A 15,654-nucleotide genomic window follows, 5' to 3' on the forward strand; every position below is an offset into this window, starting at 1 on the left:
TCAAATAATGACAGTTATAATGACTCACCTCGTGTTTTCCAAAGCATTGCCTGCAAAAAAACCAAAAACAACCCAAGCTCAATTTATTGAAATGTAATTCCAATTAATTCATCTGAATTGCTTCTTTGAAAACTGTTTGGAGAGATCCCTTAAATGGGCCAACCGTTTTGTCTTTGTAAAGGGGCAAAGAGAAGAGTCTGAAGTCTCAAAAATGGAGAACCTGCTTCAATTTAGCCTATTGTGTCTTTAGCCTATTTTATTAAGGGGGCTTGTTCTTATAGAAAGAATCAAGGAGATGAGAGGAAATAAATACATTCTGGGATTAAGTGGAAGTGATGCGCCGGTGCCTGGAGGCTGTTGGGGACTGGATGGGTGTCAACAAACTCAAACTCAACCCAGACAAGACGGAGTGGCTGTGAGTATTGCCTCCCAAGGACAATTCCATCTGTCCGTTCATTACCCTGGGGGAGGAACTATTGACCCCCTTAGACGAGGGTACGCAACTTGGGCGTCCTCCTCGATCCACAGCTGACATTGGAACATCATCTTTCAGCTGTGGCGAGGGGGGCCTTTGCCCAGGTTCGCCTGGTGCACCAGTTGCGGCCCTATTTGGACAGGGAGTCATTGCTCACAGTCACTCATGCCCTCATCACCTTGAGGTTCGATTACTGCAACGCTCTCTACATGGGGCTACCTTTGAAGAGTGTTCGGAAACTTCAGATCGTGCAGAACGCAGCCGCGAGAGCCATCGTGGGGCTTCCCAGATTCGCCCACGTATCTACAACACTCCGTGGCCTGCATTGGCTGCCGATCAGTTTCGGGTCACAATTCAAAGTGTTGGTCATGACCTTTAAAGCCCTACATGGCATTGGACCAGAGTACCTCCGGAACCGCCTGCTACCGCACGAATCCCAGCGGCCGATAAGGTCCCACAGAGTTGGCCTTCTCTGGGTCCCGTCGACTAAACAATGTCGTCTGGCGGGCCCTAGGGGAAAAGCCTTCTCTGTGGCGGTCCCGGACCTCTGGAATCAACTCCCCCCGGAGATTAGAACTGCTCCCACCCTCCTTGTCTTCCGTAAACTACTTAAGACCCACCTATACCGCCAGGCATGGGGGATTTGAGACACCTTTCCCCCAGGCTTATTATAATTTATGTTTGGTATGTATGTGCTGTTTGGTTTTTAATTATGATAGGATTTTTAGGGTTTTTTTAATATTAGATTTGTGCCAGTATAATATTGTTTTTATCGTTGTTGTGAGCCGCCCCGAGTCTTCGGAGAGGGGCGGCATACAAATCTAATAAATTATTATTATTATTATTATTATTATTATTATTATTATTATTATTAAGAGTTGTAGTATCTCTCAAGGCAAGATATGGCAGAAGGCTACAAATCGTTGCTACTGAGTGAGAAGAATATTTATTTTATTTATTTTTGTCCTGCCAAATTGATTGTAATGGCCTAGGGGGAAGGAATATCTCAACTCCCCCATGCCTGGCGGTATAAATGAGTCTTGAGTAGTTTATGAAAGACAGGGAGGGTGGCGGCAATTCTAATCTCTGGGGGGAGTTGGTTCCAGAGGGCCGGGGCCGCCACAGAGAAGGCTCTTCCCCTGGGGCCTGCCAAACGACATTGTTTAGTCGACGGGACCCGGAGAAGGCCAACTCTGTGGGACCTTATCGGTCGCTGGGATTCGTGCGGTAGCAGACGGTTCCTGAGGTCATGGAGCATAATAGATACCAATTCTCCCTGAATTGGTATCTATTTATTTGCATGCTTTTGAACAGCTAGACTGGCAGGGGCTAGGGCGAAGACGGGACTCAAACCTGAGCTGCCGGCTTTCCAGACAACTTTCCGGACGCTGAGCCACCGAGCCTCACCTTTCATGCCTAACGACAGACTATAACAGTGATGGCGAACCTATGCCATGGGTGCCACCGGCGGCACGCGGAGCCATATCTGCTGCCACGCGAACTGTTGCCCTATCTCAGCTCCAACGTGTACGTGTGTGGTGGCAAGCTGATTTTTGGCTTGCACAGAGGCTCTGAGAGGGTGTGTTTGGCTTCCAGAAAGACTTCAGGGGGGATGAGGGAGGGCATTTTATTTTCCCCTGGCTCCAGGGAAGCCTTTGGAGCCCGGGGAGGGTAAAACATGAGCCTACTGGGTTCACCAGAAGTTGGGAAATAGGCTATTTCTAGCCTCTAGAGCACTTGGGGGGGGGGGAGCTGTTTTTACACTGCCTGGGCATTGAATTATGGGTGTGAGCACTCATGCATGCACGATAGCACACATGCACGCTCTTTCGGCACCCGGAGAAAAAAAGGTTTGCCATCACTGGACTAGAACTCATGGTCCCCTAGCTAGATCAAATTGGCTCTATGATACGTGCTGGTCTTGTTTGCTCATGTCCTGCACAAATAATCATGGATTTCTGAGGATGCAGAGACTGTGGAGACATGGCACCGGCGTCCTGGCACCTGAGATGGACAGTGAAGTAGATGAGGGGTCAGGGACAGAACAACCAGGGCCTTCTGCACTTCCTGTGCTGAATGTCTCAGGGGAAGAGGAGGAGCCTCTTCCGGATGCCAGGGTTTGAAGGGCATTTAGAAGACACGAATGGTTGGCTAAGAGGAAAGTCACTCAGGAGTAGTGCTGGGGGCTATTGGGACATGCCCACAGGGTATTTAAGAGCGGGCAGAGCCACACTCCGGTGCAGAGAACAATACATTATTCTGGCTTCTAATTTTGTGATCATTGTCTTGCGTTTGAAATAACATTTTTGGCTTTAAGAAGAACTCTAAGCTTCAAGATTATTCCTGTGCATCTTTGCTTTTGATTATTTCCAGCTGGGTAATTATTATTTGTGTTATCTCTTTTTCTGGGACTCTTGCCAGGTGATAGAACTCTCTCTGCTAATTTCAGCAAAAGTCTTTTAGCAACATAGAAACATAGAAGTCTGATGGCAGAAAAAGACCTCATGGTCCATCTAGTCTGCCCTTATACTATTCCCTGTATTTTATCTTAGGATGGATATATGTTTATCCCAGGCATGTTTAAATTCAGTTACTGTGGATTTATCTACCACGTCTGCTGGAAGTTTGTTCCAAGGATCTACTACTCTTTCAGTAAAATAATATTTTCTCATGTTGCTTTTGATCTTTCCCCCAACTAACTTCAGATTGTGTCCCCTAGTTCTTGTGTTCACTTTCCTATTAAAAACACTTCCCTCCTGGCCCTTATTTAACCCTTTAATATATTTAAATGTTTCGATCATGTCCCCCCTTTTCCTTCTGTCCTCCAGACTATACAGATTGAGTTCATTAAGTCTTTCCTGATACGTTTTATGCTTAAGACCTTCCACCATTCTTGTAGCCCGTCTTTGGACCCGTTCAATTTTGTCAATATCTTTTTGTAGGTGAGGTCTCCAGAACTGAACACAGTATTCCAAATGTGATCTCACCAGCACTCTATATAGTGGGATCATAATCTCCCTCTTCCTGCTTGTTATACCTCTAGCTATGCAGCCAAGAGGTATAACAAGATACTTGGACTTTATTTGAAAGACTTTACTTATAAATATATATTGTACATAGGAAACTTTTTATTATCTACACTCGGTCTGCATTTGATTCTTGAAGGCCTCGGTGCTAGACCATAACAGGTCTCCTTTTTTTCAGTCTGCATTTAACCATGGAAATCTAAAGGACAGAGATTATTCCTTTGCCAATCTACAGATGCTCCTTTTGCACGCCAGGTAGTTGCTGGTAAAATTGATGGGCCCACCTATTCATCAGAGTATTCGGTTTGATCGCTGGAGGAAGGATCTGAAAACCAAAGAGTTCCCTGTAACTCCACCCTCATAAACAGACCACTTTCTGATCAGTTTTAAGCTGGTAGCCCCATACAAATTCCTGCAGAAGAGCAGGAAGAGCAATTATAGTGGTTGAGTAAGCTAAAATTAAAACCAGGGAAAAAAAGGGAGGCGTTGGTAGGAGAAAATTAGAATTTATATACTTTATCCAGTTCAGTTTGGTTTTCATTAAGAGCGTCTCATTTAATTAAAACAAAAGTTGCAATGCAAACAGTTTTCAACTTATGGTCACAGTTGAGCTCAAAATTTATGTTTTGCGAGTCATCTGTTATGTGGGTTTGGCTCCATTTTCCAATCTTGCCTGCCACAGTTGTTAAGGGAATCGCTGCAGTTAAGTACCGAAGTTGCTAAGTGAATTTGGCTTCCCCGTTGACTTTGCATGTCAGAAGGTCCCAAAAGGATTGCGTGATTCTGGGACACCATAAAGACTAGTCAGTTTCCAAGCGTCTGGATTTTGATCATGTGACCATGGGAATGCTGCAATGCTCATGGATGTGAAAAATGGCTTCTGGTGCTATAGTGACTTTGAATGTTCACTAAATTAACTAATTATTATTATTATTATTATTATTATTATTATTATTATTATTATTATTATTAATTAGATTTGTATGCCGCCCCTCTCCGAAGACTCGGGGCGGCTCACAACATCAATAAAAACAATATAACAGTGGAACAAATCTAATATTAAAAACATATAAAACCCTATCATTACTTAAAAACTAAACAGCAACATTCATACCACATATAAAACAAAATATAAAAAATAGCCTGGGGGAAAAGTGTCTCAACTCCCCCATGCCTGGCGGTGTAAGTGAGTCTTAAGTAGTTTACGAAAGACAGGAAGGGTGGGGGCAGTTCTAATCTCCGGGGGGAGTTGGTTCCAGAGGGCCGGGCTGCCACAGAGAAGGCTCTTCCCCTGGGGCCCGCCAAACAAATTGTTTGGTCAACGGGACCCGGAGAAGACCAACTCTGTGGGACCTTATCGGTCGCTGGGATTTGTGCGGTAGCAGGCGGTTCCGGAGGTACTCTGGTCCAATGCCATGTAGGGCTTTAAAGGTCATGACCAACACTTTGAATTGTGACCGGAAACTGATCGGCAGCCAATGCAGGCCACGGAGTGTTGAAGAAACGTGGGCGAATCTTGGAAGCCCCACGATGGCTCTCGCGGCTGCGTTCTGCACGATCTGAAGTTTCTGAACACTTTTCAAAGGTAGCCCCATGTAGAGAGCCTTACTGTTGTAAGTCGAGGATTGTCCGTATTATGTATTTCTAACGATAAGCACTAAAAATATCAAAGGAAAAAAGTTAAAGTTACTTACGTCGGTATAGGGACTTCGCATGGAGGACAAGGCAATGCTGTCTGAATAAAAGCAGGGGTGGTGGACTGTTCCCAGGGGCCAGCGGGCTGATGCTATAAGAAAAAAAAAGTCACTTTTTAATAGTCAAAAGAATAACAAAAATAAAAACTACTGAAAAGCATGAAACCTATTGAAAAGAATAACCAAATATTAAAAGGAATATAAAAAAGTATCTACGACAATAATGGCAAACCTTTTTTTCCTGGCGTGCCGAAAGAGCATGCATGCACACTATCGCACATGCGCGAGTGCCCACATCCATAATTCAATACCTGGGAAGGGCAAAAACAGCCCTTCCCAACATCTGGTGGGCCCAGTAGGCTTGTGTTTCGCCCTCCCCAGGCCCCAAACACTTTCCTGGAGCCAGCGGAGGGTAAAAATGACTTCTGCCATCCCCCCGGAGGCTCTCTGGAAGCCAAAAACACCCTTCCAAAGCTTCTATGCAAGGCAAAAATCAGCTGGCTAGCACACACATGCAAGTTGGAGCTGAGCTTGGGCAACAGATCGCGTGCCAGCAGATATGATTCCACATGCCACTTGTGTCACCCGTAAAATAGGTTCGCCATCACTGATCTAGGATATTTACATGAAGTTATAAATAGGCTGTAGAAAATAGTACCCAACATTAATTGTTTTGTATTCAGGCTTTGATACAGATTTGTACATATTTAATTTCTTGTGTGTATCTGTTTTGTATTGTGCAGTGGTACCTCTACTTAAGAACTTAATTCATTCCGTGACCAGTAGAAAAGTTTGTAAGTAGAAGCAATTTTTCCCATAGGAATCAATGTAAAAGCAAATGATGTGTGCAAACCCATTAGGAAAGAAATAAAAACTCGGAATTTGGGTGGGAGGAAGAAGAGGAAGAAGAGGAGAGTCACTGCTGAAGGAAGAAGGCGAGGTGAGGGGAATCAAAAAAATCCAAACCTTTAAGGCTTAAAAGAAAAAAAAGAGGAACTCTGAGGCGGCGAGGAGGAGCACGTGCCTCCCATACACCCGGCGCAAGGCTGCCTCCTATACACTGGCGGCTGCTGCTGCTACCTGCTGCCTCTTCCTTCCCATGCTGAAGGGCTCCCCTCTCCTCTCGCTCGCTCGCTCAGCGCCTTTCCTTCACTCTGGTGACTCCTCGGTTTGGCTGAAGCGCCCCCTCTGGACTGCCAAAGCCTTCTTAAGCGCCACCGAAAGGCTCATCCGGCAGCCCAGAAAAGCCCAAGATGGCCGGGATTAAAGGAGGAATGGCCGGAAACTGGCCGGGCCTTTATGCCTCCCTTAAATTTCCTAGGAAGTTTTTCCGGGCTCGGGTTCTTAAGTAGAAAATGGTTCTTAAGAAGAGGCAAAAAAATCTTGAACACCCAGTTCTTATTTAGAATTTTTTTTAAGTAGAGGCGTTCTTAGGTAGGGGTACCACTGTACTTGCTTGTTTTCTATGTAAATATTTAAAAGATATTTTTTTTAAAAGAAGAAATCAACAGGGGAAGTTCAATAAAGCTTGGCTTTTCTGATTTAATTGAAATTAATACACAACAGTTAAGTTCAAAGCAGGCTGTGATGATTAATCGCAAGTGCATTATTCTACAAGCCGTGGTGTCAATTCCATCTGGACAGATCTAGCTCAAGTTATTGAACTTAAGGCAGGTTTTCATTTCCCTTCCTACAGTTCTCCATCTCAAACTATTTCAAAATAAAACATTATCTGATGCATAAGTCATTATCTGATGCTTGGTTAATTACAACATCCATCAAAGTCTCGCGATTCATTAGATCCTACAACAGTGATGGCAAAGGTATGGCCAGCTTCTTTTCAGCCTTCTTTTCAGATGTTTTCGCTCTCCTCAGACTTCAGGAAAGCCTCCTGAACCCTGAGGAAAGTGAAAAACGGCCCTGTGGCCCAACCGCCGAACTTCCGGTTGGCCTATTGGGCCATTTTTCACCATCCCTAGGGTTCAGGAAAGCCTCCTTGTCATGTCCCTGGCAACAACAGGGGGTGCTAGTTTGGCGGGAATTAGGTTGGTTTCCTATTCGTTGTTCAATAAGGAGAGGGGCTGCATAAAAATCTAATTAATAATAATAATAATAATAATAATAATAATAATAATAATAATAATAGAAACGTAGAAGACTGACGGCAGAAAAAGACCGCTTAAGACCTTCCACCATTCTTGTAGCCCGACTTTGGACCCGTTCAATTTTGTCAATATCTTTTTGTAGGTGAGGTCTCCAGAACTGAACACAGTACTCCAAATGTGGTCTCATAATAATAAGTATAAATAACCTGTCAGTGTGTATTGTTCTCAGTTCTCTGTCTGAGGTTCTGTTATTTAATAAAGTTGTGTTACTGCATCTGCCGTATCTTGGGGTCATTTACTATACTCCTGAGTTCTGGGGATGGCGAAAAACAGCCCAACGGCCCTAACGGAAGTCCAGAAGCTTCAATGAGGGCTATGTACATGCATGGAGGGGAGCTGTGCGGGGGTGGTTGTGCACATGTACGGGGATTGTGCGCATATGCGGGGGGGGAGCATTGCATTACAGATGTGGGCATGTGTGCACGCTAGCACACACGTCCTTTTGGCACCCAAGCCGAAAAAGGTTCACCATCACTGTCCTGCAATCTAATCAGCAGCAATATATTGCCGGCCAAGTAAAAAGGTATTTTGGTTATCTTACCAGAAATTTATTTACTTAATTAATTTGACTTCGATGCCGCCCAATCCCAAAGGACCCAGGGCGGCTCACAACCATATAAAATTACAATAACAATAACAATAAAAAGAGGCCAAGGGGAAAAAAACCAAACAATTTCTAAAACTCTAATTAAAACTTAAAAACAATTCAACAACACATGTACTAGCCATTCATACCAAATTCATATACAGTGATACCGCATCTTACAAACCCCTCGTCATACAAAGTTTTCGAGATACAAACCCGGGGTTTAAGATTTTTTTGCCTCTTCTTGCAAACTATTTTCACCTTATAAACCCAAGCCACTGCCACTGGAATGCCCCGCCTCCAGACTTCTGTTGCCAGAGAAGCACCCGTTTTTTCACTGCTGGGATTCCCCTGAGGCTCCCCTCCATGGGAAACCCCACCTCCGGACTTCCGTGTTTTTGCGATGGTGTAGGGGAATCCCAGCAGTGCAAAAATGGGCGCTTCGCTGGCAATGGAGCCTCAGCAAAATCGCAGCATCACAAAAACACGGACGTCCGGAGGTGGGGTTTCGAGGACTTCCATGTTTTTGCAATGCTGCAATTTCACTGAGGCTCCCCTCGCTGGGAAACCCACCTCCGGACTTCCCTTGCCAGCGGAGCACCCGTTTTTGCGCTGCTATGATTCCCCTCCTGGGATTTCCCTGCAGCATCACAAAAACACGGAAGTCCGGAGGTGGGGTTTCCCATGGAGGGAAGCCCCAGGGAAATCCCAGCAGCGCAAAAACGGGCGCTTCAGCTGGCAAAAGGGGTAAGTTTTGGGCTTGCACGCATTAATCGCTTTTCCATTGATTCCTATGGGAAACATTGTTTCGTCTTACAAACTTTTCACCTTACAAATCTCGTCCCAGAACCAATTAAGTTCGTAATACTAGGTATCACTGTATATGGACAAGCTAGTGGTTGATTTAGGGTCCCCAGGCTTGCCAGCATAGCCCCGAGTCTTCGGAGAGGGGCGGCATACAAATCTAATAAATAATAATAATAAATAATAGCCAGATCTTCATGGCCTTACGAAAAGCCAGCAGGGTGGGGGCTGTACGGACCTCAGGGGGGAGTTGCTTCCATAAAGTTGGGGCAGCAACAGAGTAGGCCGTCGCGGTCCCGCCAACCTGCATTGCTTAGTCGACGGGACCCAGAGGAGGCCAACTCTGTGTGATCTAATTGGTCTCTGGGAGGTATGTGGCAGGAGACGGTCCTGTAAATAATCTGGCCCTGAGCCACATAGAAACATAGAAGTCTGACGGCAGAAAGACCTCATGGTCCATCTAGTCTGCCCTTATACTATTTTCTGTATTTTATCTTAGGATGGATATATGTTTATCCCAGGCATGTTTAAATTCAGTTACTGTGGATTTATCTACCACGTCTGCTGGAAGTTTGTTCCAAGGATCTACTACTCTTTCAGTAAAATAATATTTTCTCATGTTGCTTTTGATCTTTCCCCCAACTAACTTCAGATTGTGTCCCCTTGTTCTTGTGTTCACTTTCCTATTAAAAGCACTTCCCTCCTGGACCTTATTTAACCCTTTAACATATTTAAATGTTTCGATCATGTCCCCCCTTTTCCTTCTGTCCTCCAGACTATACATATTGAGTTCATTAAGTCTTTCCTGATACGTTTTATGCTTAAGACCTTCCACCATTCTTGTAGCCCATCTTTGGACCCGTTCAATTTTGTCAATGTCTTTTTGTAGGTGAGGTCTCCAGAACTGAACACAGTACTCCAAATGTGGTCTCACCAGCACTCTATATAGCGGGATCATAATCTCCCTCTTCCTCCTTGTTATACCTAGCTATGCAGCCAAGCATCCTACTTGCTTTCCCTACCGCCTGACTGCACTGTTCACCCATTTTGAGACTGTCAGAAATATATATAGGGCTTTATAGGTAATAACCAATTAGACAATGTGCGTCAAGACAGGACCAAACTTTTAAAAAAATGTTCTAAAAGCCAACAAACGCACAGCATCTATCCGCATGCGTTTCCCACCACCCTGGCTGCTAAACTCTCTCCCCTAAGAAGAGTGGAAGACACTTTTATGTTGCGAGCTTCTGTCTCACCAAGCCAGTTTGCTTTACAAGTGCTTCATCGTGGCAAGAAGCAGGGCATAAGTGGCCGCACTTTTCGAAAACTTTCTTGCAGATCTGGTGGCAAGGAGGGCAAGAGCCAAAATGGCAACTGTGCTTCTCTCGACAGGGATGATGGCAAGTCGGTGGCTGCCTGGAACAAGAAACATTAGAAATTAGCCCAACAGTTGATTGATCACTATTAGCCATTTAGCATGGTACATATTTGTTAAGATATTAATGAGCTGGAACAGCAGTAATGGGCTGCTGCCCTCATTGGGGGGGCAGGATGCAGTGGGAGTAGTAAATTTATGCACTATTTATTGAATACTTAATAGTTTTTTTAATTGTCCTTCCTTCCCTAGTATCTTAGTGTGATCCTTAAATACTTTTAAAATAGGAAATAATTAAATAGTATGTTTTCACCCATAAACAACGTAATCATTTTAATCATGATCTAGAACTGAACTTTTATAGCAATTAAAGAAAATTGAGCTACTTGCCCAATCTGTTATCATACTGAACCTTTTCGGTTCAGTACAAAACCTTAAAATGTGACTGTGCTCCTCAACAAATAATGCTGTCTATCATTTGTCCTTTTTGCGCTATTCAAATATTGTGACTTAATCAACTTAAAAAAGAGTCCAAGCACCTATTTGAAAACTTATCTTGGTCACTCCCATCCAGTCACATGACCTTTAAGCCACCCCATCACATGATTGTCAAGCCACTCCCACTGGTCATATAGTCACCAAGCCACACCCACAAAATAAGCCACACCCACAGAGTGGCAGTAAAAATTTTGGCAGCAGCCCATTACTGCTATAAGCTGAAGTACAGTTAATTAAAATTTGGAAATAAAAGTTCCCAACTTTTGTCAGTTCATAAAACATGTTATACTCTCTACAAGTTTAATTTTTAAAAAATAATAATAATAAAACAAATGAATACTAACTTGCAGAATTCTTTGCATCTGGGGGCTTTGGTGGTACGTTCTCTCCCACACGGTACTTTGAGAACTGTTTTACCACAATTGCACTTCACATCCACAGTTTCAGGGCATGGATAGCAGCTACCTAAAATTAAATATATGCATTTATAAATAGCCAGTTTTGAAATAAGGCAATTAGAAAGCCACTGGCAGCTACCATGCCTCATTTTTCCTGATCAAAGCAACTGGGACTAATTATATCAGACACAGATTCATAGGAGGCCTTCGTTCAGAGTTTTGACTTAAATGTGTCGGTTACATATTTACAGTGCATGTCAATCAACAATTATTCATGAACAACCATCTATTAAATGATTAAAGGGGGTGTGATGGCTCAGAGGTTATCTATTACACACTTATAATGCTTCTAAACCAATAATAAAAAAACAATTGCAGAAAAAACAATTGCTGCCAATCTGCCTTCCATTGAGGACCTGTATACTGCACGAGTCAAAAAGAGGGCGGGTAAAATATATACTGACCCCTCGCATCCTGGACACAAATTGTTTCAACTCCTACCCTCAAAACGTCGCTACAGAGTACTGCACACCAAGACAACTAGACACAAGAACAGTTTTTTCCCGAACGCCATCACTCTACTAAACAAATAATTCCCTCAACACTGTCAGACTTTCTACTAAATCTGCACTTCTATTCTACTAGTTTTTATCATCATTCCTATCACCCATTTCCTCCCATGTTGACTGTATGACTGTAACTTGTTGCGTATATCCTAAGATTTTTATTAATATTGCTTCTTCATTGCTTATTTGACCCCTATGACAATCATTAAGTGTTGTATCACATGATTCTTGACAAATGTATATTTTATTTTAGGTACGTTGAGAGCATATGCACCAAGACAAATTCCTTGTGTGTCCAATCACACTTGGCCAATAAAAATTCTATTCTATTCTATTCTATTCTATTCTATTCTAATAATAATAAAAAACATTTATTTATAATGCTCTTTTAACAAAGGCTTGCATAACAGCAAGCCATATACAGTGGTACCTCTACCTAAGAACACCTCTATTTCAGAACTTTTCTAGATAAGAACCGGGTGTTCAAGATTTTTTTTGCCTCGTCTTAAGAACCATTTTCTATTTAAGAACCCAAGCCTGAAAAAGTTTCCCAGGAAATTTGAGAGCGGCACAAAGGCCCGGCCAGTTTCCTGCCATTCCCCCGGGTCTCTCTTTCTGGCAGAGTGTATGGGAGGCAGCCTCACGCCGGGTGTATGGGAGGCGTGTGCTCCTCCTTGTCGCCTCAGAGTCCCTCTTTTCTTTTTTAAGCCTTAAAGCAGGGGTCCCCAAACTTTTTACACAGGGGGCCAGTTCACTGTCCCTCGGACTGCTGGAGGGCCGGACTATTAAAAAAACTATGAACAAATCCCTATGCACACTGCGCATACCTTGCTTTAAAGTAAAAAACAAAATGGGAACGTACTATTTAGAGGGAGGGAAGAAGTCTGAAATTCATATATGTTTATGTTTTGTTTTTAATTTTCTTTTGTTAACATCTGATTGGCTATACAAGGTTTCCTTGGCTTATGAAAAATGTATAAAGAAAGAAGGAAGCACTTTGGCATAATGGTTAATAGGTTAGAAATATAATTGGTGTTGCACTTTTTGAAGGAACATTAAGGAAGGAATTTAATTAAAAGAAAATGAATGTAACTGGATGACAAAATTAGAAAAAAAACCTTTTGCAACTTTTTTGATGATTGATATTAGTTACTAACAAAATACCACATTTTATTCATGGAAAATAAGATGGTACACTGTGTTGTTTGAATGTATGTTGAGAGAAAAATTTAAAAAAATTACACCCCCCCCCCCAAAACAGTCCTTCCTTCCTCTGTCCCTCCATTTCATTCTTCCTTCCTTCCTTCCTTTCTTCCTTGTTCCCTCCATTTATCCTTCTTTCCTTCCTTCCTTCCTTCCCTCCTTCATTCCTCTCCACTTCTCCTTCCCTCCCTCTCTTTCCCTTTTCTTTCTTTCTCTCTCTCTTTTCCCTGTGCTCTTGTCACTCACTGGCGGGCTGGATAAATGGCCTCAGTGGGCCGCATGTGGCCCGCGGGCCGTAGTTTGGGGACCACTGCCTTAAAGCTTTGGTTTTTTTTTATTTCCCTCACCTTCTTCCTTCGACAGCGACTGTCCTCCTCTTCCTCCTCCTCCTCCCACCCAAATTCGGAGCTTTTATTTCTTTCCTAATGGTTTTGCATGCATTATTTGCTTTTACATTGATTCCTATGGGAAAAATTGCTTCTGCTTACAAACTTTTCTACTTAAGAACCTGGTCACCGAACGAATTAAGTTCTTAAATAGAGGTACCACTGTACAACTAACAAGGAAATCCGGTAGTCTATACACACGCTTAGCTAAAACAGAACTAAAAGCTAAAAGCACAAAACATGTTAAAAGCATTCCCAACCACTCCAATATCTTCCCCTCTCACTGATCCCCAGAACAAGGATGTTTCAATCTGCTGAATCAAAGAGGAATGTCTTCAATGCACTGCGAAAATGGCAAAAATTCTCCTCTACCCAAAGTTCAGGGGGAAGAGTGTTCCACAGACATGGAGCCAGATCTTGAAAGGTCTGCAATTTTGATGTTGCTGTACATGTCTATGGAGCAATCAACCGACCCTTCCCTGCCGAACGTAGGTCCCTCAATGGTATAAGAACATAAGAAGAGCCATGCTGAATCAGGCCAAAGCCCATCGAGTCCAGCATTCTGCGTCACACAGTGGCCCACCAATAGTCCATGGGGCTCTTGAGCAGAAAGAGAAGGCAAGACCCTCCCTTTCCCTTGACCCCCAACAAATGGGACCCAAGGGAATCCTGCCTGCCTCAAGCAACATAGAGGAGGCACATGGACATCCGTTTTAATAACCACGGATACACTTGGCATCCATGAATCTGTGTAATCCTGCCTTGAAGCTATCAAGGCTGACAGCTGTCACGACCTCTTCTGGAAGTGAATTCCATAACCCAACGACCCTCTGGGTGAAGAAATATTTCCCTTGATTTGTCCTCACTTTCTTACCTATGAGCTTTAGGGTGTGCCCCCTTGTCCTAGTATTGTGTGATAGAGAAAATATGTTTTCTCTATCCACCTTTTCTATCCTATTCATGATTTTATACATTTCGATCAAGTCACCCCTTAAACGCCGTCTTTCAAGGCTGAAGAGACCAAGGCGTTGCAACCTGGTTTCATAAGGGAGATGCTCCATTCCCTTGATCATTCTTGTTGCCCTTTTTTGCACCTTTTCCAGTTCCATTATATCCTTAAGGTGCGGTGACCAGAACTGTACATAGGACTCCAAGTGTGGTCTCACCATTGATTTGTACACATCAAGTATATATACCAAGATAAATATTTCGCCAAGTAATTTGCTGTTTTTTTGCGCATTATTCATGAATAATCATCTATTGAAGAGGTCGTGATGGCTCAGTGGTTAAATTCACTGAGCTTTTCAGCTGGAGAGCTGGCAGCCTGTGTTTGAGACCTGAGCTCCGAGAAAGGGAGCAAGCTCCTGTTCCTTGCTCCAGCTCCTGCTCACCTAACAGTTCAAAATCATGCAAATGCAAGTAGATAAATACCCTGTTTCCCTGAAAATAAGTCACCCCCAAAAGTAAGACATAGCAGAGGTTTCATAGAATTGCCTAATATAAGGCATCCCCCGAAAATAAAAAGGAAGGAGACATTTTGTTTCGCAGGATTCCCGAACAAAATATATTTAACATATATTTGAAGAAAGTATAATTGTTTTACATGGAAATAATGGTACAGTAGTAGTAAGAAATTCTTGATAGGATTCACAGTTTGTCTGGTTGTGCTGGTTTGTGATGATAACTACTGTACAGTATATAATAAATGTTCAATTTTTTTTGTTCAGCAATAAATGTGAACTCTTCTTCATTGAAAAAAAATAAGACATCCCCTGAAAATAAGACGTAGCACATCTTTGGGAGCAAAAATTAATATAAGACGCTGTCTTATTTTCAGGGAAACAGGGTAGGGATCACTTTGGTGGGAAGGTAACAGCCATTCCATGCATTTTTGGCACATAGCTATGCTAACCACATGACCACAGAAATAGTCTTCAGACAACACTGACTCTCTCGGACAGAAGCAGAAATAAGCATAGCACCCTAGAGTTGGACATGACTGACAAGGAAACCTTTACCATTACCATAATCATCTATTAGTACAATTATTCTGATAGCCGTAACCAGTGAAGGGCTGCCAGTCGCCGGCGTTATTGGTGTGCTACCAGTGACCGGCACGCTCACGTTTGGTGTACACACGTGAACATTGGCACGAGATTCAGCTTCTGCACATGCGCAGGAAGCGAAATCTTGCGCAAGGATGCTCGTGTGCATGTATCTTCGCCAATTTTGGGCAATTTCTTCGCTTCTGAGCATGCGTGGAAGTAAAAACCACCAAAAATCGCGGGAAAGCAAACATCCTCACTGAAACACGCATGCAGGTGCATCCCTGTGCGAGATTTTGCTACCTGTAGAGGTGCGGGAAGCAAAATTGCGCTCGATCCCGCACTCGTGCACCAGACCCACGGAACTGCGGGCCATTAGCTGTTTCAGTAGGAGCCCACCACTGATGACAGAACAGCTTGCAATTTCCTACCT

At 43.3% G+C, this 15,654-nt stretch overlaps 1 protein-coding gene across 1 annotated transcript in view; it reads right to left on the reverse strand.

The window, feature by feature from the left end:
- NFXL1 (nuclear transcription factor, X-box binding like 1) overlaps positions 1 to 15,654 on the reverse strand; it is an 80,267-nt gene that overhangs the window by 38,382 nt on the left and 26,231 nt on the right. Inside the window, 4 exon segments of the mRNA XM_070757161.1 lie at positions 29 to 50; positions 5,196 to 5,287; positions 10,007 to 10,166; positions 10,968 to 11,088. Coding sequence (XP_070613262.1) covers positions 29 to 50; positions 5,196 to 5,287; positions 10,007 to 10,166; positions 10,968 to 11,088 — 395 coding nt within the window.

This window comes from Erythrolamprus reginae, chromosome 7 (genome assembly GCF_031021105.1).
Source record: "Erythrolamprus reginae isolate rEryReg1 chromosome 7, rEryReg1.hap1, whole genome shotgun sequence".
Taxonomy (NCBI): domain Eukaryota; kingdom Metazoa; phylum Chordata; class Lepidosauria; order Squamata; family Dipsadidae; genus Erythrolamprus; species Erythrolamprus reginae.